The sequence below is a fragment of the Sparus aurata genome, chromosome 22 (genome assembly GCF_900880675.1).
Source record: "Sparus aurata chromosome 22, fSpaAur1.1, whole genome shotgun sequence".
In the NCBI taxonomy this organism is placed as follows: domain Eukaryota; kingdom Metazoa; phylum Chordata; class Actinopteri; order Spariformes; family Sparidae; genus Sparus; species Sparus aurata.
The window spans coordinates 19,420,370-19,443,132 of NC_044208.1; the positions used below are offsets into that span (position 1 = coordinate 19,420,370).

General features: G+C 46.8%; 1 protein-coding gene across 1 annotated transcript in view; it reads left to right on the plus strand.

The window, feature by feature from the left end:
* Positions 1–3,422: 3,422 nt before the first annotated feature.
* mettl24 (methyltransferase like 24) overlaps positions 3,423–22,763 on the plus strand; it is a 45,829-nt gene continuing 26,488 nt past the window's right edge. The window contains exon 1 of the mRNA XM_030406082.1: positions 3,423–4,223. Within this exon, the coding sequence (XP_030261942.1) occupies positions 3,918–4,223 (306 nt within the window). The 5' untranslated portion in view covers positions 3,423–3,917. The remainder of the gene's footprint in view (positions 4,224–22,763) is intronic.

Sequence of the window (22,763 nt, forward strand, 5' to 3'; positions counted from 1 at the left end):
GAGGGGTGGATTCTGTCCAGCCACACAAAAAAGGCCTTTTTATTTCACTGGGCAGATTAGCCTATATCAGTCCGGTTCGATCCAGCTGCGCTCGGCCTGTTGGGAAACCTGCACTCGCCACGGTGCGTATCAGAGGGACCTGCTTGTTTGTTTGCAAGATAAGGTCAAGTAAATCCCACCTGCCAGCACTTTTTATCTCGACTTTTTTTCTGAAGCCGAAACAGAATTTTTCTAATCTGTAAAAAAAAAAAAAAAAAAGCACCTCACCTCACCTTGTCTTTTTATATAGCCTATAATCACACGTGTGCGCGGCTGCTGTGTGAACCGGCGGGTTTACACATTTTCTTCTCGTAGTCTCGGTGTTAATTATCAAGTTGCTCTGCCTCACTCTTTTATTCCCAGGAGGCTCAATTTACTCTTTGTCCTCAGCCTCCAACACCTTTTTTTTTTTTAGTTCAGTCTGGTTATATCACAGGGAAGGTTTTTTTTTTTTCCCTAGCACTATGATTTGATGTCATCCAAATCAAACAGTGGCTCATTTCAAAGCAGCACACTGCTGATGGTAGCGGCTAATGTATGTCTCTGTTTGACCTCTGCGTTGTTACAACTTATTGACTGTTTCCATGAATAACTGATTTAGTCTATATAAGTGTAGGAAAATAAAATGAAATTCAAGTAAAGTCTTCAGATTGCTTCTTTTGCCAAACAAATAGTCAAAAATCCCCCAAATTCCTCATTAACTATCAAAAATCAGGGGTTAAAAAAAGTGGAACTCACAAATGTTGCTTGTAAAACGACCCAAAACAAACTAATTAATCGATCGTCGGAACAGTCGGCTATTTGTTTTCTTTCAGTCGACCAGTTGCTGCAGCTCTACAGCTTGAACAAGGAGGAGCCAAGCGGATCAAGTGAACAAGACCTGTTCTCTCTGGAACTCATTTTGGACCGAGGAGAGAAGAAGAAGAAGAAAAAACAGCCCGCCGGACACGAATGCATTCCATGTGGCGGTGGATTCGGGCCAAATCCTGACAAATCATTACAGTATGTGTAATACAGTCAACGGAAAGAAAAAAATCTTCTGTGTTCAATTGGAAAAAACCACAACAGAGACATTTTTCTTCTTCTTCTTCTTCTTCTTGCATGTGATACACAACATGTGTCTTAAAATGTGAGTCACTTTGCTCATGTTGCGAGAAGAATATTTGTGTGGAGGCTCAGCAGAAACAGGTCGCCCTTCAAGCACATGTTGCCACGCACTGCACCGTAAAGACATTCCCTAACATACCGTTGCTCCGCTTCATTTTTACATAAATCTGAGTTCACTCTTTCTGGATCCTCACGTTGCTTCCAGTACCAACGCCGGTTGTGACCTACATCCCATCGGGCTTACACACACACTCACCTCATAATGTGATCTGTTCCAGATGGAGGCAATCAGAGTTCATCACTGACCACAGGATGGCAGTAGAGATCGTCTCCATGAGTGGCATCTATCTCATTATAGCTCGAAGCACTTAACTTCTGCTTGTGTTAACCACATCAAGGTAATTCATACATTGCCAAGAGTGATTTATAATAAATGAAAACTACATGTATTTTACACATGCTACCAAATTGATTCCTAGGTCTTCTGAAATTTAGATTACTGTACAAGGAAATCTCCACAAATCTGTTGAGATGAAGGGATTAAAAAAAAAAAAAAAAAAATATATATATATATATATATATATATATATATATATATATATATATATATACACACAAAATAAAAATAAATATACATCCCCATGGCAACAAGGCCTACCAATGAATGATAATCTATAAATGTGACCACCGGTGCATACAGGTGACAGGGATCCAGTTGTAGACAGAACTAAGCAGACTGGTTCAGTTTATTTATTCATTTATTTACAAGAATGCTTTAAATGTGTTTTTTTTTTGTTTTGTTTTTTAGTTTTTAGTTTTTTTTTGTGGCTTCTTCTTGAGTACAAATCATGATCCTGGAACAACGTTAATTTCGATGTTCCAGGAACGAGACACCAACGCAGCGACATCAGACCGGCCCGTGGGACTATGACAACTAAATCACACACAAATCTTTCATGCAACGCAATTTGACAGATCGAATCGTTACTGTTGTCATTTAGCAATATGTTATTTTTCTTCTTCATATAAAGCTTTGTGCATCTTACACAAGGCATAAGCTACTTGAATGCATCCAAACCAAGCAAAGCCATTGTGTGAAGGGTTATATGACAGTTTGATAATGTCCATAGTGTATACTTTTGAATATATTTCACCCTGTCACTGTCTCTCCAAAGAAATGTCAGATTCAAAAATGCATGAATGTTTTAAATGTTATTGTCTTCTGCAAGCAAAATGATTAGGAAACTGATCAGAATCAAAGACTTAGGTCTACAACTCCAGCTCTCATGACTAGAGAAGCAGGGGAAGTCTTATTTCTACCTCACAGAGGGCAGTAGAGAGCTTCTTACGCGCCGATATCTGAGCCCGAAAGATTGTCATTGATCCCGAGCAGCAGAACGAAGGCAGCCTTATCGTTATCCTGCATTTATTTAGCCGTGTCAGGACGCTTTGTGAAGCCAGGCAAATCCCGCTTTCCAATCCAAGTGAAACTGTTGCAAGCAGCCCCCTTTTTTTTCTCCAATCCCCCCACCCACCCACCAAAAAAAAAATAATCCGCTTTGGCAGGCCTGATCAATGATGTCTTCTCTCTCTCGGCCTGAAAATATCAATAAACATATTTAATAAACAGGCGCACAAGGAGAGTGGGGGGCTCTGATTGTTCATTTGCGCACAAACAACAGCAGATTTGGACGTCTTTGGAGGAAAATCAATGATTAAGTTAACTTGAGGAGACAGTGAGGCCATTGTTGGATCACAAATTAATCACTTTTTAGAGTCACTGCCAAGAGGAATAAATCATAGAAGTTAGTTTCAGTAAGTTGCCAGAGATTTAGAGAACTGGCTGATCGGGGCCAATAACAGGAACAGAGACTTGAGGAACCCCCTGATAGGCTCTGAGAGTAATGATCAAACAGTCTCTTATAGATGACTGTAAGATAAAACGTCTACAAGCTGATCCTTGTAATAAAACATCAATGACAGCATGAATGTGGGCAATATTTCCCACTCTGCAGATCCAGGCTCAGCTGTCAGGTTCGCCGAGAGAGCCAGCTTGTCTCGCAGATGCTGAGAGGGGACCTGCATGGGCCCGCAGCGCAGACCCTGCCCACATCTAGAGTTACAGAGAAACCCGAGAGTCTGCGGGGCGGGAGAGGTAAACCCTTAGGGAGAGGCGAGAGAGCAACAGAGGGTGTGTGTTTGTGTGTGTGTGTGTGTGTGTGTGTGTGTGTGTGTGTGTGTGTGTGTGTGTGTGTGTGTGTGTGTGTGTGTGTGCGTGTGTGTGTGTGTGATCTGAGCCTGATGCACAGAAAAGAAAGAGAGCAAATTAAAGGGGCGTGTGTGTTTTGGGAGACTTGAGAGAGGAGCGTGAGGAGGGAGTATCCTGAAGTTTTTCAAAGAGGGGCGGCACACATTGTAATTGTGAAACTGTTCGCAAGAGCCCCAGTGACACACTCGCAAAACCATCCGGAGGGTTTGAGGTGCAGGCGCGCACATGCGGGTCCGGTTTGTGAACTTGACATGCTTGTGGTTCATTAACTTGAGGCATGCCGGCCTGACTGGTGTTGGACTTCGGACCTGAGGGGAATGAGGAGAAGAGAAGAGAAGAGAAGAAAAGAGAAGAGAAGAGAAGAGAAGAGAAGAGAAGAGAAGTCTTTGAGGAGGAGGAGGAGGACAAGAATGGGATAGAAGAGGCAAAGGGCAAAGCAGCAGTTCTCACAGCAGCTGAGATGATGGACTGAGGCTGGACAAGGGGGGGGACAAACTAGCCGATGCACATGGGCAAAGAGCGACTCACCCGGGGACTGCTGCTGCGTGTGGGCGTCCTCCTCACCGCCGTGTGTGTGTGCGTTCACGTCTACCTGGAGACGGCGCGGCGGGGAGCACCTGCGGCCCTGACACTGGGACGTCCCACCCAGCCCGGCAGAACCAAACAGGTCTCTGCAGCAGAGGCAGGGGAGCAGGACAGGAGCGTTAAGAGGAGAATCTCTTATGTTCGAACACTAAAGAAAGAAGCCAGGAAGAGGGATGAAGACCCCTCCTCGCCCTGCTGCCTGCCTCGCCGCCCGCACAGAAAGGTACGTTTGATATTCCCAGAACTTCTCGCTCCCTTAATTGCTGCGATTAGTGTAGTCTTGTAAGTTTTTTTTGTTTTTTTTTTATCTGATCCCGAGTCAGTGCGGCGGGGAAGACAGGCAGAGCGGCTCAATGAGGGAGCTTTCACTCCATCTTCTGTGAGTCACTGGCTTAAAGCTCGGTAATCCCAGGAGAGCGATGAAGGGAGAACAGGCAGCGAAATCAATGAGCCATCAATAAACGTCTGGGAAAGAAAAGTCGCAGAAAGAGGGAGTTTGTCACGGCGGTCGCAAAAAGCGCCTGCGTTTATTTCCCTTCATGATAAATATGTTTGATCTAAGCAGGTGTAGGTTTCACCCGAACTGCAAACCACGCTCACATACGCTCCCCCGACTCTGGCTGTGTTGTATCGAATCTATACAAAGTCAACTAACTCTGACAAAGGAAGCATTCATTCAAAGGACGCAGTGTGTGTGTGTGTGTGTGTGTGTATCGGAGCAAACACAGCTATTCACACACATGCACACACTCCAGAGGCTTGACCCCTTGACCCGTGGAAGGGTGTGTTCGAGCGGCCGGCTTAACAAACTCCCACTTCCCCTCTTTCTGTGCCTCCTCCCCTTTTTATTTCCGTCGCTATTTCGATTCACCTCCGCTCTTTGCTTTGTCGTTTGATCTCACCACCCGTCATCAATCACCCGTCCGTCACCCCTTTTGTTCCCTTCCGACAGACGCGCAACAAATCTCCTTTCGTCTCTCCCAGTCACCCCTTTTTTAGTCCTCCCCTCTGCTGAGCTTCTTCCTTCGTTCGCTTTTGTCTTTTAAATCTTTAACGAGCTGAACCGACTACAGGCTGAGGAGCGACAACGCTGAAATGGCTTGAAAATCACCGCAGGGCTTATCGTGCCACGCGGGAGAGACGGGCACTCGCGCGCCCATCAATTTTACATGCCGGCCATATGCACGATCTCCATAGCTCCTTAACACAAAGATTTGTCACATGCGATGCCCTGGAGGGGCCCTGGTGAAGATTCTGTGTCATATGCTCCCGCCGTTTAACTCCTCTCCTTAACACCTCTTCCCGCCTTTTATCTCGCTCTGGGTTCTCATCTCCGAGATCCCTGTTGCTCTGTCATGTTGCCTTGTACCCGAGTTCTTCGCACTCTCATCCTCCCTCGTGCTTTTTCATCGCTCCTGTCTGTCTCAATTTAAAAACTTCAGTGTCGCCTCCCACTTCTAACCCATATTTTCTTTTACTCCCCCCCCCTCCTCCTCGCTTTCACTTTTCCGCTCGCTGTGCATATTCAGTGCATCGCAGATGAAATAATGGGCTGGAAGGCAGGACTGCTGCTCTGCTAGGAAGATGACAAGGACGCCTCCAGTGACCGTGGATGAATAGCAATGGAGGGGCTTGAGTGTCAGTTCCAATAGAAGCTCAGTCATTAGTGGCCGAGTTCGATTTCTTTTTATCCTCTTCCTGTTTTTCCTCAAATGCTTCCAGTGCAGCTTTGTACAGTGTTCGCACCAGCACAGATTGATTTAAGAATGTCTGTGTTTAATCAATGGTGTTGTTAAGAATAGCCTGCGCCGGTATTGAAGGGAGGGAAGGCCATTGTGGAGAAAGATAGTTGATTGTTGAGTCTCATTCCCAGGTCATTAAATACAGATGCTTTATGACAATATTGAGACCAGAATTCTAACCAAAAACATCCGTATTTGTCAACCTGGGATCGCCTTCACTACCTTCAACACCTGTGGCTGAGTGTAAATCAACCCAATTGTGTGAATACATGTGCAACCTGCAAACCACTGACATGTTGAAACCGAAAAATGAAATTTCTCTATGATGCTGCTTCATTTTCAGTTTTATCCTCTAGTTAGGTTTAGGCACAGAAGCCATTTGGTAAAGGTTAGGAAAATATTAAAGGGGCACTATGTAGCTTTGGAGAATTCTAATATCTACAATATTAAAAGGTTACAATACAAACTCAGAATTTTTTTCCCCATAACTTAACAAACAAGCTGTTCTCAGAGGAAAAAAGAACACAGTTTGAAGCTAGAAAGGTGGCAGGGTCCGCCACGTACTGACGTAAGTAAAGCAGTATAAAACTGTGTAGTCCTTTAGGGTCAATTTGTTAATTCAGTCACCAAAATAAAGAGAGGTTGTTTATCAAGCAAGGGAGATCTTTCTCTTCTGATTAAAAGTTCATCTCCAAAACTACAGCGTGCACCTTTAAGTTTTGGCTTAAAATACCTGTTTTGGTTGACACAAACACGACTGAAGATGTGCAAATTTAACTGTGAGAGAGGGGAGGGAAGGAAAAAGGGATGATGAGCATCTACAAGGAGTCTGTCCAAATTCTCAATCTTTCATCGCCTAATATGGGAGCAGGAACGCACACCGCCAGCATTTATCGTGGCGATCAGGGTTGCAGTGAGATATATGAGGTTATCGTCTTCACCTTTATTTTAAGCAGCAAGTGATGCATGCATCCATCTATATATTGATGCCCCCTGTTTCTCACATTAGAACAGATCAGCTCTGAACTATTATATTTTATAATCTGTCAGTGTAGCTGAGGCAAACGCTCAAATCATCATCCGTGCCAGGGATGGAGAGGCTTTATTACTCTATCTACTTCTTACAAATGTTGATTAGGTTTGTCAGATGTTTATAGCATTACATGGGGAGTTTTTATTTGTCTCTCAATCCTGATTCAGACACAAATAAACCTCTGTAGCCGTCTTGTTGACAGCTCCAACAACGCCTGACTGCATCACTTCATTATATTTCACTTTCCACATCACCTGGCTGACTGGCGATGTTTTTTGTTTTTTTTTCATCTCTCAACGACTACAAGGTGACACTGCTTCGGAAGCGCAATAAAAGCGTCTGTGTTGTCTTCGCTGCGGTTTTGAGAATGCCGGAAAGTTGAGGGATTTTGAGCTTTGAGGGCTTGTGTCTGAGCGAAATGAGGCAAAGCGTCATTCAGAAAAAAAAAAGGCAAAGCTGTTTTCAAAACTCAAGAGGCTGCGGCGCAGATAGGTGACAGTGCAGACTGTTGCTGACAAATTCCCTCTCCTTTAATAATGTGTGTGTGTGTGTGTGTGTGTGTGTGTGTGTGTGAGAGGTAGAGAGAGAGAGAGAGAAAGACAGCCTTAGGGTCTGTTTTAGTAATAACCAATCTAAAGGAAATCTAATCTCTTAGCTGTCAGGCATCCACGTAAATACACTCTCGCGCACACGTCCTCTTTAATCATTTACCTCTTGCGGGGCTCGCTTTCCCCCCGCTGTGGAAAAAAAGGAGGAGAGGGATGAGTTCGTAAATTGTAGGCAGACATGAAATATGTTGGACCAAACAACGGCAGCGGGGATGAAGGGAGAAGAAGAAAGAGAGATGCAGAGAGAGAGAGAGAGAGAAAGGCAGGAGGAGAGCAGACACGTTGTACGCTGATGACTCAGCCTCCTGTCTTTAACACTACAATAAACAGACGACAGCCCTTAAGTCACAGTGACGCACACACACACACACACACAATCCCATTCAAACTCCAACGCGTTTCTGTCTCTCGAGCCGAAAACCGAAAGCCTTTCGAAAAAGACAAGAAGCTGCCGGCATCAGAAAAAAAAAAGTAACCAGGAGTCACAGGATGACGCCATATGCTAATTTGCATGACTGCGCTTCCCACGCTCACGCAGGAAGTACACCTATTATCCCGGTTGGATAACAGAGGCATGCACCCCCCCAGTGCATATTCCAAATCCTTTCTACATTAGGGATAAATATCCTTAAAAACTAACTAACAGTCTCCAGCCACGTTAGCTCTGTGTGAGGTTTTATTTGGGAACAGCATGCTATCATGTTTACAGGGACAATGCTGATATTCTGATGTTTCCCTTGCGTACAAATGCTCCTCAGATGGTCCCATTTCCTGTGTTGGGAAGTTGTTCCTCCGACTTTCGTTGCTGGGGAGCTTTTAAAGGTGCAGTACGTAAGAACTGACAACTTGTTGCATTCATACTCAAAATAAATAGGGCGCGATTCATCAGAGTGACGACTAGCTGTGCTAACCAGATGACGGAAGCTGCAGTAGCCTCTGTTGCTTTTTTTTCTCCCAATCATCCTTTCCAGCTAAAAGGTTCCGGTGGGTTTTTCTCCATATCCCGATCAAGGGTCTGGCGCGTTGTAGAGATTGTAATGTCCTCTGAGACAAACCTGACTTGGTGATTCTGGCCTGTATCGAAAGACTTGACTGGTATCTGAGGATCATTACCTCAGAATCCTTGTGTTTTTTTAACGCAAAGCAACTTCCTGCTTCCCATCTCAGAGCCTTCAAGACGCTGAGACGTGTAGCCGATGTGACGACGTGACATTTAGTGACCTAAGTGTCTCACTACTCTTCATATACAGTCAAGCAACTTTGAAGTGGGAAACTTTCCTCCGCGGTGAAAGCCGTCTTGGAGGAGGACGTAGTAAGAGCGGCGATTGGGACGGGGCTTTTTCTTACATTTGAGACAGCATGTTCACAGAAGTCCAACCGCTTCCAATCAAGAACGAGAACTTTTAAATTCCATGACGGCCCTGCTTACCCGGATAAACTCAAGTATTTATTTTCTTTTTTACTTTTTCGAAGACGATGCGCTCAGCAGCTCGGAGGTCATTTGTGCCTGAATCACTCCTCCCGTCACCTATTGTTGAAAGCAGCTCAACACAAACACCTTTGAATAAATGTGAAAATTTATTATTAACGCTAAGTTGCTACTATATATCCACATCCACGCCCACGGCAGCCCACTTCACTCTCTGAACGTACAGCACCGTGAGCGCTGCACAGCTCCTCTACAGGAACTCCAGCATCACTCCGAGATTTCAGGCCAGTTGTCACTCACATGTCACACGCACTCAAGCTCAAAGCCCTTCGGCAGGCAGCGCTCGGATCACAACAGAGGAGCAAAGTGGAATCCTGCGCGCTTCCAGACAGGCCTCCCAGTTTGAGAAGACCTCATAACATGAAACGCAAAAACAGCCCGCTGGAATGATCATCCGGCGATGTGGAGATGACAAAAAAGGTGGTCCGTGCAACCCCCGTGCAATAGCAGCCCTACAGGGGGAGACAGCAAGTATTAGAAGAAGTGACTGATGTTTATTATCTTGATAGTATTGGTGTTATATAAATACCGCGAGGCAACTCTAAAAAGTGACTTGATACTTTTGCCTCTGTTAATTGAATACGCCAAAAATCAGCAATGAAACTGAGAATCGTACACTTTAATTCAATAATTTCTTTTAATTAGATGGGACTCGAGTTCATTTATCCGCGAGGCAACTATTAATTACTTTAGTTCAAATAAGCATCAGTTTGATTTCAAATTAATACTTTGCTCCTGAACGTTAATTAGTTCAGTGCTGGGATAAAGCGAGAACAGAAAAAAGGCCACTTTGTGCCGTCTGTGCCAGCCACTTTTTTGGCCCCCGGTGGAATTTATAATGCAGAAACCCAGTGACCCTGGTCACGACGAGGAAAAGCTGAACGACTTTGGCTCAACAGAGGGAGGGAGAGAGAGAGAGAGAGAGGGGCTTTTGCAAAAGAATGAGAGAGGGTTGACTTCTGTAATCCCAAAGGTGTGACTGGAGTCAGTTCTCAGGCATCTTTAACCTCCAGCCGGGGCATCTGGGGAACGGGGGAGTCACAAGGAATCAACGGCTGGGAAGCTGACATGTCACCTGGGTCACACTCCAGTCTGTGTTCGAGAGCCAGAAATTCCATCCGCTGGAAGCTGTGCAATATATATATATACAACTTATACAGCAGTAGAAGAACAAGTCCAGGGACATTCACATACTTTTGATGTGGCATTTTTTTTCAAAGGCAAACTATGCAGAATGTGTCGGTTGCTGTTAGAGAGTTAGTTGTTTGTTGGGTTGTGAAATACTGATGCTTTTGGTTTGCCAGTGTCAGTGTTAGTGTCATTGGGCCTCATTCACCAATATCTTCTTAAGAATCTTCTTAGATTGTTTCTTAAGTTGTTCTTAAGAGGTTCCTTAAGAAAACCCTACGTCAGATTCACCAACTCATTCGTAAGCCTCAGAATTGTTTGCAGCTACGTTCTTACATTGATGAAAGCCACAGGAGCAATATATATGCCATTGTTTTGTGGGCCTTGGATAGAGAAATGCCACGTATAAATAGGGTGGGGGGGTTACTAATTGATGGCATGTTTCCAATTTACTTGATTTATCTTAAATCATTGGCACATTTAATTTATTTTAGAATTTAAATTCTTTGTAAATGACCAAAAAAATGAAATAAATAAATAAATGAATAAATATGACAGAATTATCACTGTAATATTGCATTTTATTGAACTACACAAGAGAAGAAAACACAACCATGCCAACATTTCGGCACTGAAATGTGCGTAAGAGTACTCCTGAGTGTTCGTAGGATTTGTTCTTGCCTAAGAAAAAATCCTAGATAAGAAAAAATTCATGAATGCCACAATCTTCGTAAAATCTTCGTAAGTGGGACTTAAGAACAAATTTGTTCGTAAGAACGGTTCATGAATGAGGCCCATTGTTTTTTACAGTAGATCTTGCACAGTATACCTTTTTAAGCAAAAAGCCTTGTGTGTAAGCACCACATGGTTACATGTGCTTACTTTGTCAGTGAAGCTTGTCTTGAGTGACTGAATTGCCAAAAATGTAAATACAAAGAGAGCCGGAGATCAACCTGAAATGTAAATACTGATGAAAAGGTTGCAGCTGTAAACCTGTCATAGTACAAATTATTAGTTCGGAGCTTAAAGGAATGGTTCAGCCCTTTGGGAAATATGTTTACCTGCTTTTTTGTTGCTGAGAATGCAATCAGATGAATGACATGATGTCTGCATTAAAAAAGAAGCAACAGCCAGCCACTAAAAATTTTGGGGTGGCCAACAAAAGATGGGGGACAGGGAGCTCCAGGGTCTAAAGTCTAATTTTGATCATGTCTTAATTTTTAATCTACAATGAATAAAAAGTTCCCTAAATAGCATACCTACAGTACTCATTACTGACGAGCATGTTATGCATATGTAACTCGGAAGGGGGTGAGGCGGTCACAATGGGGGCGCAACCTGCTACAGCCAGGAGATTGTTAGCTTAGCTTAGCACAAAGACTGGAAACAACCGTTTTATTTATGATCCCAGGCGCCTTGAATGCAGCGTAAAAATCTAAAATCAAGTTCATATGTTTAGACAGACGAGCCCTTTGAGTTCCTACATCTTTTTTGGATCATACAACTGCAGTGACTTGGCGTTATTCTTTGTGCGCACGCCAACCACCCGTGAGAAGTAAACAGCTCTCGCAGGCTCACAGCTTTGCTTGCTCAACGCGAGATTAGTGTTCCCAAGTCCAAACAAAGAAAACAGGCCAGCTTTTTTGCCAAGTTATGGGGTGAAGAAGCACAAAGGGGCCTTTCAGATAATCAATCACTCCTATAACCAAGGAAGTGCCATGATTAAGGGTTTATACACCTTTCTAAACAAGAGCTGAGAGGCTATTATTACTTTTATTGTGTCATCAGTGGGAACATTATGGATCCCAATCTAACCCTGGTATTCAAAACTTAGATAAAACTCAGAGGGGAGAGTTTAGACCTGAAAGCTTGCTATCCAGGCGTTTACACACAGATCCGCCTCGGACGAGATGATCAAAACCACATGTCGCAGTGGGAAAACAGAAGCCACTCAATGCACTTTATGTTATTGACTGAATAAACAGTGGGTCTGTTGTGTGCGCCAACTGGTATCAGACAAAGAGGTCCCACTGGAGGGAGGACAAGTCAGTGTCAAACTGTCAAGTCCAGAGTCACGATCGCACAATACTCCCCTCAGACACGGACGCCTTGTCTGGAAACATTCCTCAAAGTTCTCAGCCTCCCTCCCGGCTGATATGAATGAGTGCATTGACCTCTGAAAAGAGACGCCCTCGCTTCCATCTTCTGCCGTGCACTGTGCCCCCATCCGCAGATCATGACTACCTGCCTCTTACATGGGGGCATTTTGTGTCTCCCCCCTCAAAAAAAAGCCCCAAGGTTTGTTTGTGTAGCAGAAACCCCATTTGAGTACGGTGCCGGTGAACCTCGAGAAACAACCGTGTAAAGAGCTTTTTGTCGCTGCGCTCAGCCTTGTTTAAAAACCCAGTTTCGGAAAAGAAAATTTTTCTGCATCTCCGTCTCTAACTCTCACTTTTGTTTTCGATAGCTGACACTGAAAAGATAATGAGGCTGGAAAACATATGGAGGGGAGGGGAGATGAAATTAGGAACACAAGCTGAGTGATTACGGAGACGCCACTGCTCAGTAATAACGCTGGCAGGACTCTAATCTCACAAAACAACCATGAACGCAGTCAATTATGCCACGCCGGGGCTGGAAATATACATCCCCCCCGCCTGCCATTTCTCGCCGTTTCTCTCATCTTTTATATTCGGTAATCATTCATGTGTTCGAAACAAACAGACAAATTGGTGGCCGAGAAAGAAAAGTGCCGTGATGAGCGGAGACAGAGAGAGAGAGAGAATAACCACCAGCCTCCGACCGTCTCGCTTGTCACTCTCTCGGTGTTTTTTTCCCATCTCAGGAAGTAAATGTCATATGGCGCTCAGCATGCTCCCTCTGCTCCTCGCAACTAGACATCAAACACAGATCTCGGATCTGGGATGAAGTCCAGGAAGACAGGCACACACGTGCACGGATAGACTCGCACACACACACACACACACACACACACAGGTTTTAACTGCAAGCCTGCTAACAATAAGATCCCATCTGTCTGTTGTAACTCTGGCCAAGAAGCCCTGATTCAACCCCGGCATGATCAAAATAGACAACAATGCATCGAAAGCGGTGTCCGTCACCTTTGAGAGAAGTTTCCTCTTTTTTTCACAACCACTTTAGCTGATGTTATGACCAACAGAAGCATTCAAGTGTGTGTGTTTGTGTGTGTGTGTGTGATGGAGAAAGATGTCGCATTTTCTGCTAAAAGCAGCTGTTAGTGGCGCCGAGAGTAGACTGGAAACCACACACAACCGATGGAAATCTGTCAAACAAAGCCACACACAGCTGCCTTATCTTTTAAAACCCTCACATAATCTCTGTAGGCCATTAACAACAGCAATTTCCGACTTGGGTTTTTGAATGACATCATCTCTGCAGCGAAGCTGCACAGATATGTGTGTAATTGCGGTTCCCTCAGCCACATGCATACCACGTATCTGTAACACCTTGTTTTATTTGAGAGCTGCAATCTGCACAGCCCAAAGGCTACGGATAAAGATGCAGACGGAGCCTTCTGTCCGTATTCATTTCTGCACGTTCTCATAAAAGCTTACGGATGCAGACTAACTGTGCAGCAGTGGTTGATGGAGTGGGATCTAAAGGGAGCATAACTGAGCCTTTACGCCTTGTTTCCACACTCGTTGGCAATTATGGACGTCCTGTTTTACACAAGGAAATGCATTTCTTTGCCGGCAGATAAAAAATTCTACTGTAATCATGGGAGAGAAGCGAATCTGCTCTGATTTTATATGTGCATGCAGCAGTATTGAGACAAAAAAATCGAGAAATATCTGAGGAGAATGTGTAGCAAGTTTTCAGAAATGTTACCACTTTGTGTGCACACTATATGTTAGACTGCTAGTATGCTACCCGTTAGCTAAATATGCCATCAAACGTTTCCCTTAGAAAGAAATGTAGGCTACAGATGACGCTTTGTTCATCAATCTGCTAGCTTGCCAATGTGTTTTAAGGCTAATGTAGCTATATCGAGACTGAAATAGCACTAGTGACGCTAGCGACAAATATGTGAGGAGAAAGGCTTGCCAGACGTGTAGCCAGTTTTTAGAAATGTTTTGTTCAAGGACTATGAACCACTGTGCACACACACTTTATCTTACACAGCTAGCATGCTACACGTTAGCTAAATGTGCCATCAAACTTTTCACTGTGATTCATATTGTCAGCTACATATTCATCAATCTGTTCGCTGGCTAATTTGTTTGTTACGCTTACGTAGCCATTTCGTGACAGACAAAGGACGACAAATAACAAGCAATGTTTAGTTTAAAGATGTACAAATCACATTGGCTATGTTACACAGATAGCATGCCATGCCATGTTGGCTGAATGTAACATCAAACTTTTCACAAATGTAGAAATAATGCTGTATTAGATTCATATATCCGCTAGCCTATTCGTGTTATGCTAACACATTTTTTTATAACGTAATTTTCATATTCTGACCTTTCCTGTAGGAGTGAATGGACATCCGCTTGACTGGCATACATACACAGAGCAACGTGGAAACAAGACTCTGCAATTAAATGTCCTTCTATCACACACTCTTGCATAAATGGCTGTTTTTGTTTACCATCTCCATTCAATGTAAAGACATTATTGGTAGCAGCGGCAATAAACAGCGTGAGAGCTGGGAGCTGGTTATGTTGTGCCACTGAAAGGAGCAGCGCAGATTGCTTTGCATTTATTCATTTAGCTTCTTTTTTTTCTTTTTTTTTTAGGTTTTGGCCTTGCCACTTGAGGGAAACTATCTCGTCCCTTTACATCACCATTATCTGATGATTTTGTTTCGTTCAACTCACAAAGCGTCCTCTTATCTGTCATTTAGCGCCCTGTCACGCTACTACTTATTAAACTGAGAGGCGGCAGAAGACTGATAAGGTGTGCAGTACAGCATATTGAGAGGAGGGGGGGAAATCAGGGAAAATGCAACTCTGCACTGGTTAGACGGTTAAGAGCCGCTCGCGGATCAGGTGTGATTTAAGCTCGATGGACACAAAGTGAGGCTGCCATGTGGGCAATGGCACAAATTGCTGAGTGCAAATGGGCGCGCGCTTCGATCAGCTTTGATTTACGGCACTCAGGCAGATAGCGCCACTGCCAAGTAGTCAGCAGAATGAGTTTGTGTGTGTTTGTGTGTGTGTGTGTGTTGTGTAATGTAGCGGATTGTGCACCAATGTCCAAAAAAATATTGAAAGGTTAATTCAACAGCAGCAGAGAACACAAAAAAAACGTTTTCTCTTTTTCATCTCAAGCATGTGCGCGCGCGCACACATACACACACACACACCGTCTCTCTCACAGCAAATGCATCCCAGATGTTTTGTCCGGCTTCTCCTTCTACGGAAAACCGGCGCAGAGACGAGAACCATCTCTTCATCCTCCATCTGTGCCTCCACCTTTCAGTACCTCCTTCTCTCCCTCCCCCTGCTCATATATCTCTCCACTCCTCCACTGGCTTTCTTTAAAGCATCACTCCGCCTCTGAGGCCGCGGCGAAACTCTGCTGAGATTACCGCCTTTATTAAAAAAAGATCAGCGTAATCCTCCGCTTTAATTCTGTTATACCACCCCCTCCCCTCTGTCTCTCACTGTACTCCGGCTCACTGGCAGTCAGCTGGGATTGTCCAGTGAGCCAGAGGGATGGAGATGACACTGCAGGAAGTGGAGACAGCTGGGTCAGGTCCGCATCTCCCAGATCAGTCAGAATGATGGAGCTTAGTGAGGCTGATTCCTTCTGATAATTGGATCACGCAGTCAAAGTATCAATTCTTGCAAAATAAATGTGTTGAGGCGATGCTGATGACATAATATGCATTCAACATACGCTAGACCTATGAAAGCTCAGAACAGTCGCCAGAATATATGTTACCCCGTTTCTGCAAACCGTGTATATGTTGTGAGGTTACATTTAATATGCTGCAACCTTCAATTGCTCCATGTTCAGTTTTCGGTCGCATGTTGTGACAGCACTGTGTTCATGGTTTCGGCGCAGAAGGATCACCTGGTTCAGTCGCCACAAATGTGGCTAAAATTGCCACAACGTCTCGTTAAAAACACCCCGTTTTTAGCTGCTACGTTAATGTTTTGTTAAAAGTATCCGCTACTGTTGCCGGTAAGGTGGCAAGGAAATGTTCCAACGTGTTGTTAAAATGACCCTGTTACCAGCTGCAAACTGTCCCAACGTTTGGTAAAATATATCCACTTTTCTTGCCACTAATACCAGGGGGAAATGTCCTGATTCTGCTCTTAAAATATCCAGTGGTTTAGCGCTTATAAATGCTGAAACCCCTTCTTGAACAGTGGTCAGTGTCATATGTCATTTATACAGTATGCAATCTGTGCGTACCATAGAACTGTACAACGTTATGTTTGCAGAAATTTACAAGGCCAAGATTTTTCCCCCCCGTGACTTTTTGCTGCAGGGTAATGATTTGGATCAACAGGTCTGAACTGACCATTGAATCAAATCTCTTTGCTTTGCAAACTTGAGCCTCCTCAAAGGATAAGGATAATGATATTCTATATTTCCCTTATTGTCAACAAAGCCCAGAATAAGACCCAGGCTGACAATGATTTGATCCCACTAACAGGTATTCTTTGTGTTGCCAAAGCCTGATATAGCGTATTCCACCGAGCGCCATTGTTGTGCAAAAACTGTTAAAACACATCAATTAACCAAACTGTTGCACTGGGTAACCTGCTCCTTCATTACGATGAACAAGGGCATTGTAGTTTAATGTAAGTCGATCCTATTCTGCGTCCGTTTAGACTCACTAGTGTACCGAATGTGTCTCGGTGTGCAGATAAAAAATAGTCCCGAACAAATAACACCATTTCCTCCAGTTTGACTAACGTTTGCTAAAGTGCTCTGCTGCTCGAGGAGATTACCGATCCTTTTTTGGAAGGATTGAAACTACTGTATGTGTATGCGCCTCCTAATAGATGAACAACTTCAGTAGGGATGAACACTGCCAGGCTGACTTGTTGAAAAGTATTTTGGAGACGGAATAACACATTCTTCTCTTCTGCCTTTTCATGGTTGACAGTCAGAAAAAAAAGTACAAGTCCAAGAGTAACAGGCTCTGTATCCTTTAATGGTGTGTGTGGGTGGTGAGAAAATTGAGACTTTTTGCAGAGAGAGTTTCTCCTTTCGTCTCAGGGAGCTAACCTCAAACCGCTGGTCAATGGCGGCAAGTGCCTCATTTCATCTTTCAAAGGAAAAACCATGAAGGAATGTGCTCTGATCTGCAGGAGGAGGTGATACAGTTTACATGTCCTAACACAGCGAGAGCTCAAACACTCTGTAAGACCATGATGAGTAACAGAGTGGAACAGTAAATACACGTCCTTGTTTCACTCCACATCTCATTATTTTTATGTGTAACCTCTTTAAAGCAGTGCTTTTTTTTTTGGAGCGTCACAATCCCTGTGGAAGCCAGCTGGCTCGATCGGCGGAAGTCTCTCGTGCTCGCGCTCTATGGGCCCCACAATGCAGGATGCAAGATGGCGCCGTGCTCGTTGGCAGCCTATCGTACCAACTCCCGTTAATTCGAGGGGACCCAGTGAGGGATGCTGCGGGAAGCGGCGAGGTGTTTAGCATGCTAACTTTCAAACTACACAGTGCACCTTTATCAGGTAAAATATCTGATAATCTGTCTGCCATTGAAGTCATCTAAGTATTAAGTAGGTTTTCTTTTACTTTCTCAAGTGTTTGATGAAGGTAAAACAATGAATTCAAGTAATTTCCTTATGAAAAACAACTGATTTCTTTCTTTTGTCTTTACTATAATAATAGCATTTTGTTTTTGATATACGCTACATGGCACTCCTCCTTGAACCGGCACCTTATCGTGGTGGAGGGGTTTGAGCACCTGAATGATCCGAGGAGCTATGTTGTCCGGGGCTTAATGCCCCTGGTAGGGTCTCCCAAGGCAAACAGGTCCTAGGTGACGGGTCAGACTAAGATCGGTTCACTCGCCCCTGATGAAAGTCATACTACCAAGGACGTGCACGTCGCCCGGATCGGCGTCACCGGGGCCCCACCCTGGAGCCAGGCCCGGGGTTGGGGCTCGCAGGCGAGCGCCTGGTGGCCGGGTCTCTGCCCACGGGACCCGGCCGGGCGCAGCCCGAACGAGCAACGTGGGCCCGCCCTCCCGTGGGCTCACCACTCGCGGGAGGGTTCAGAAGGGGCCGGTGCAGAGGGATATGGGTGGCAGTCGTGGGCGGGGGCCCCGGCGGCCCGATCCCCGGATGGTGACTCTAGCCATGGGGACATGGAATGTCACCTCACTGGGGGGGAAAGAGCCTGAGCTGGTGCGGGAGGTTGAGCGGTACCGACTAGAAATAGTCGGTCTCACCTCCACGCACAGCATGGGCTCTGGAACCCAACTCCTTGAGAGAGGCTGGACTCTCTTCCACTCTGGAGTTGCCCGCGGCGAGAGGCGGCGAGCTGGTGTAGGCTTGCTTATAGCCCCCCAGCTCAGCCGCCATGTGTTGGAGTTCTCCCCGGTGAACGAGAGGGTCGTTTCCCTGCGCCTTCGGGTCGGGGATAGGGCTCTCACCGTTGTCTCGGCTTATGGGCCGAACAGCGGTGCAGAGTACCCGGCCTTCTTGGAGTCCCTGGGAGGGGTACTGGAGAGTGCTCCAACCGGGGACTCCGTCGTTCTCCTGGGGGACTTCAACGCCCACGTGGGCGATGACAGTGTTACCTGGAGGGGTGTGATTGGGAGGAACGGCCTCCCCGATCTGAACCCGAGTGGTGTTTTGTTACTGGACTTCTGTGCTAGTCACAGTTTGTCCATAACTAACACCATGTTCAAGCATAAGGGTGTCCATATGTGCACGTGGCACCAGGACACCCTAGGCCGGAGATCAATGATCGACTTTGTGGTCGTGTCATCTGACCTCCGGCCGTATGTCTTGGACACTCGGGTGAAGAGAGGGGCTGAGCTGTCAACTGATCACCACCTGGTGGTGAGTTGGATCCGCTGGCGGGGGAGGAAGCTGGACAGACCTGGCAGGCCCAAACGTATCGAGAGGGTCTGCTGGGAACGTTTGGCAGAACCCTCTGCCAGGGAGATCTTTAACTCCCACCTCCGGGAGAGCTTTGACCAGATCCCGAGGGAGGCTGGGGACATAGAGTCCGAATGGACCATGTTCTCCACCTCCATTGTTGACGCGGCTGTCCGGAGCTGTGGCCGTAAGGTCTCCGGTGCCTGTCGCGGCGGCAATCCCCGAACCCGGTGGTGGACCCCGGAAGTAAGGGTTGCCGTCAAGCTGAAGAAGGAGTCCTACCGGGCCTGGCTGGCCCGGGGGACTCCTGAGGCAGCTGACGGGTACCGGCAGGCCAAGCGTGCGGCAGCACGGGCAGTCTCGGAAGCAAAAACTCGGGTCTGGGAAGAGTTCGGGGAGGCCATGGAGAAGGACTACCGGTCGGCCTCGAAGAAATTCTGGCAAACCATCCGGCGCCTCAGGAGGGGGAAACAGTCCTCCACCAACACTGTTTACAGTGGAGGTGGGGAGCTGTTGACCTCGACTGGGGACATCGTCGGGCGGTGGAAGGAATACTTCGAGGATCTCCTCAATCCCACTGACACGCCTTCCATTGAGGAAGCAGAGGCTGGGGACTCAGAGGTTGACCCATCCATCACCCAAGCCGAAGTCACTGAGGTAGTCCGTAAGCTCCTCAGTGGCAAAGCACCGGGGGTGGATGAGATCCGCCCTGAGTACCTCAAGTCTCTGGATGTTGTGGGGCTGTCTTGGCTGACACGTCTCTACAGCATCGCGTGGCAGTCGGGGACAGTGCCTCTGGACTGGCAGACCGGGGTGGTGGTCCCCCTATTTAAAAAGGGGGACCGGAGGGTGTGCTCCAACTATCGGGGGATCACACTCCTCAGCCTCCCCGGGAAAGTCTATTCCAGGGTACTGGAGAGGAGAATTCGGCCGATAGTCGAACCTCGGATCCAGGAGGAACAATGCGGTTTTCGTCCTGGCCGTGGAACACTGGACCAGCTCTATACCCTCCGCAGGGTGCTCGAGGGTTCATGGGAGTTTGCCCAACCAGTCCACATGTGTTTTGTGGACTTGGAGAAGGCATTCGACCGTGTCCCTCGTGGCATACTGTGGGGGGTGCTCCGGGAGTACGGGGTCGGGGGCCCTCTGTTAAGGGCCGTGCGGTCCCTGTACTGCCGGAGCAGGAGCCTGGTTCGCATTGCCGGCAGTAAGTCAGACCTGTTCCCAGTGCATGTTGGACTCCGGCAGGGCTGCCCTTTGTCACCGGTTCTGTTCATTACTTTTATGGACAGAATTTCTAGGCGCAGCCACGGGCCGGAGGGGATCTGGTTCGGGAGCCAATGGATCTCGTCTCTGCTTTTCGCGGATGACGTGGTCTTGTTGGCTCCTTCGAGCCGGGACCTCCAGCATGCCCTGGGGCGGTTTGCAGCCGAGTGTGAAGCGGCTGGGATGAGAATCAGCACCTCCAAATCCGAGGCCATGGTTCTCGACCGGAAAAAGGTGGCCTGCTCCCTCCAGGTGGGAGGAGAGTTCCTGCCTCAAGTGGAGGAGTTTAAGTATCTTGGGGTCTTGTTCACGAGTGAGGGAAGGACGGAGCGTGAGATTGACAGACGGATCGGTGCAGCGGCCGCAGTAATGCGGTCTTTGTATCGGTCTGTCGTGGTGAAGAGAGAGCTGAGCCGAAAGGCGAAGCTCTCGATTTACCAGTCAATCTACGTTCCGACCCTCACCTATGGCCATGAACTCTGGGTCATGACCGAAAGAATAAGATCCCGGATACAAGCGGCCGAAATGAGTTTCCTCCGCAGGGTGGCAGGGCGCTCCCTTAGAGATAGGGTGAAGAGCTCTGTCACCCGGGAGGAGCTCAGAGTAGAGCCGCTGCTCCTCCACATCGAGAGGAGCCAGCTGAGGTGGCTCGGGCATCTGTTTCGGATGCCCCCGGGACGCCTCCCTCGGGAGGTGTTCCTGGCATGTCCCTCCGGGAGGAGACCCCGAGGAAGACCCAGGACACGCTGGTGTGACTATGTCACTCAGCTGGCCTGGGAACGCCTTGGGGTCCTCCCGGAAGAGCTGGAGGCAGTATCCGGGGAGAGGGAAGTCTGGGTGTCCCTGCTCAGGCAGCTGCCCCCGCGACCCGGCCCCGGATAAGCGGAAGAAAATGGATGGATGGATGGATGGCTACATGGCACCAAATCGCAAGATCCACAGCCAAATCACGACATCTCTCTATTTTTTCCCCTGGATTGCATTGGAACGGGCCTGTGGAGCGCAGCTACTAGAAACCAGAGGGAGTCTTAATGTGAATCCTCCGCCTGCTGTTTCATTAAACCGCTATCTGCCCACTCATCCATCCCGCGTCCTGACCTTCCTCTGGGAAAGAGGCACAGTTGAGTTTTGACCCGAGCTGTCGGGGGGAAACACAGCCTGTCAAAGAACACTTCCTAGTTTCGAGACAATCCATAGTTCCATACACGCCGCCAGCTGAAGGCTTTGACCTCTGAACCTCACATCTTGGCGATATTTCTCCGAAGCACCTGGACGCCGCCGTGAGCAATCACAAAAACCCAAGCAGCATGTCTGACAGTCTGGCTGTTTACCGAGCGACTGACTTGGCAGCACTCCCTCTTTCACCTTGTGGTTTTCAAATTGGGCGGCTCACCTGTGGCTGGCTCCTATGTGATACCTGATACACCAGTGGCAATTTGTTTACCCGAGCACTGATCGTGCCGTGCCCTCTCGGACATCGATCCTCGCTTATTGACTTTGTTTATTCTTGGTGCAAAATCCATACACAGCTGTAGAGCTGAGTATCCAGTGAGGTGTGCGTCCGTTCTTGAGACTATCCCCCCCCCCCATCTCCACCTCCTACGTCTCCCTTCTTCTCACCCGCCTTCATTGTTCTGGCAGACAGTCTTGTTTTATCCAGTCATCTCTTGCTCACCCATCCATCCCTTTCTCCCCAGGGGATTATTCATGCTCGGCCTGGCTGCTAACACCTCTCTCACACCAAGCTGAGAGGCGCAGATCCACCGACACGCCCCAGCTCAATAGAGACATGCAGGCCATGCAGAAAAGGCCCCGTAACAGAGCGGTCAGAGAAAAGGGTGAGGATGTTATAGAAAAGTAATAAAAAAGTAATAAAATGAGAAGTGCAGGAGATATCAGCCTTCCCCTGCACGTGACAAATGAGACTGCCCACCACAAGGTCCGTGGATTATCCTGAGTAACCGTGTCGTGATTTTTCTTGAGAGACATTTCTGTTGAGTTTTTTCCAGAGGTTTTTCTTGTCGCTTTGAGCACCACGAGCTCAGTACCGTCTAGTTCCAGTGTATTTCAAAAGAGGGCCGACATCTCTACGATCGATATACTAAAAACTTCACCGAAACAACCTCGATGGATGGCTGAAGAATTCGATGAAGAATTCCGCTGACGGTTCATCTGCTTTCACGGATCACATTTTGTCCCACACTTCAACCCATGTCAGTGCTTACACCTCGCACACACCTTTCTCAAAACTTCAAACCGACGCATGCGGTTTACGGTTATCTCCAGCAACTTTCAAGACTTCGGTTGACCTCGGCTCTCAGTTCAAAGACTTGAAAGGCACCGTTTTTCCATCCTCGCCCGGGCTTCAAATCACCACTCCGGCTCAATTCATCAGTGACTCGCTTTAACGATATTTCTACCCC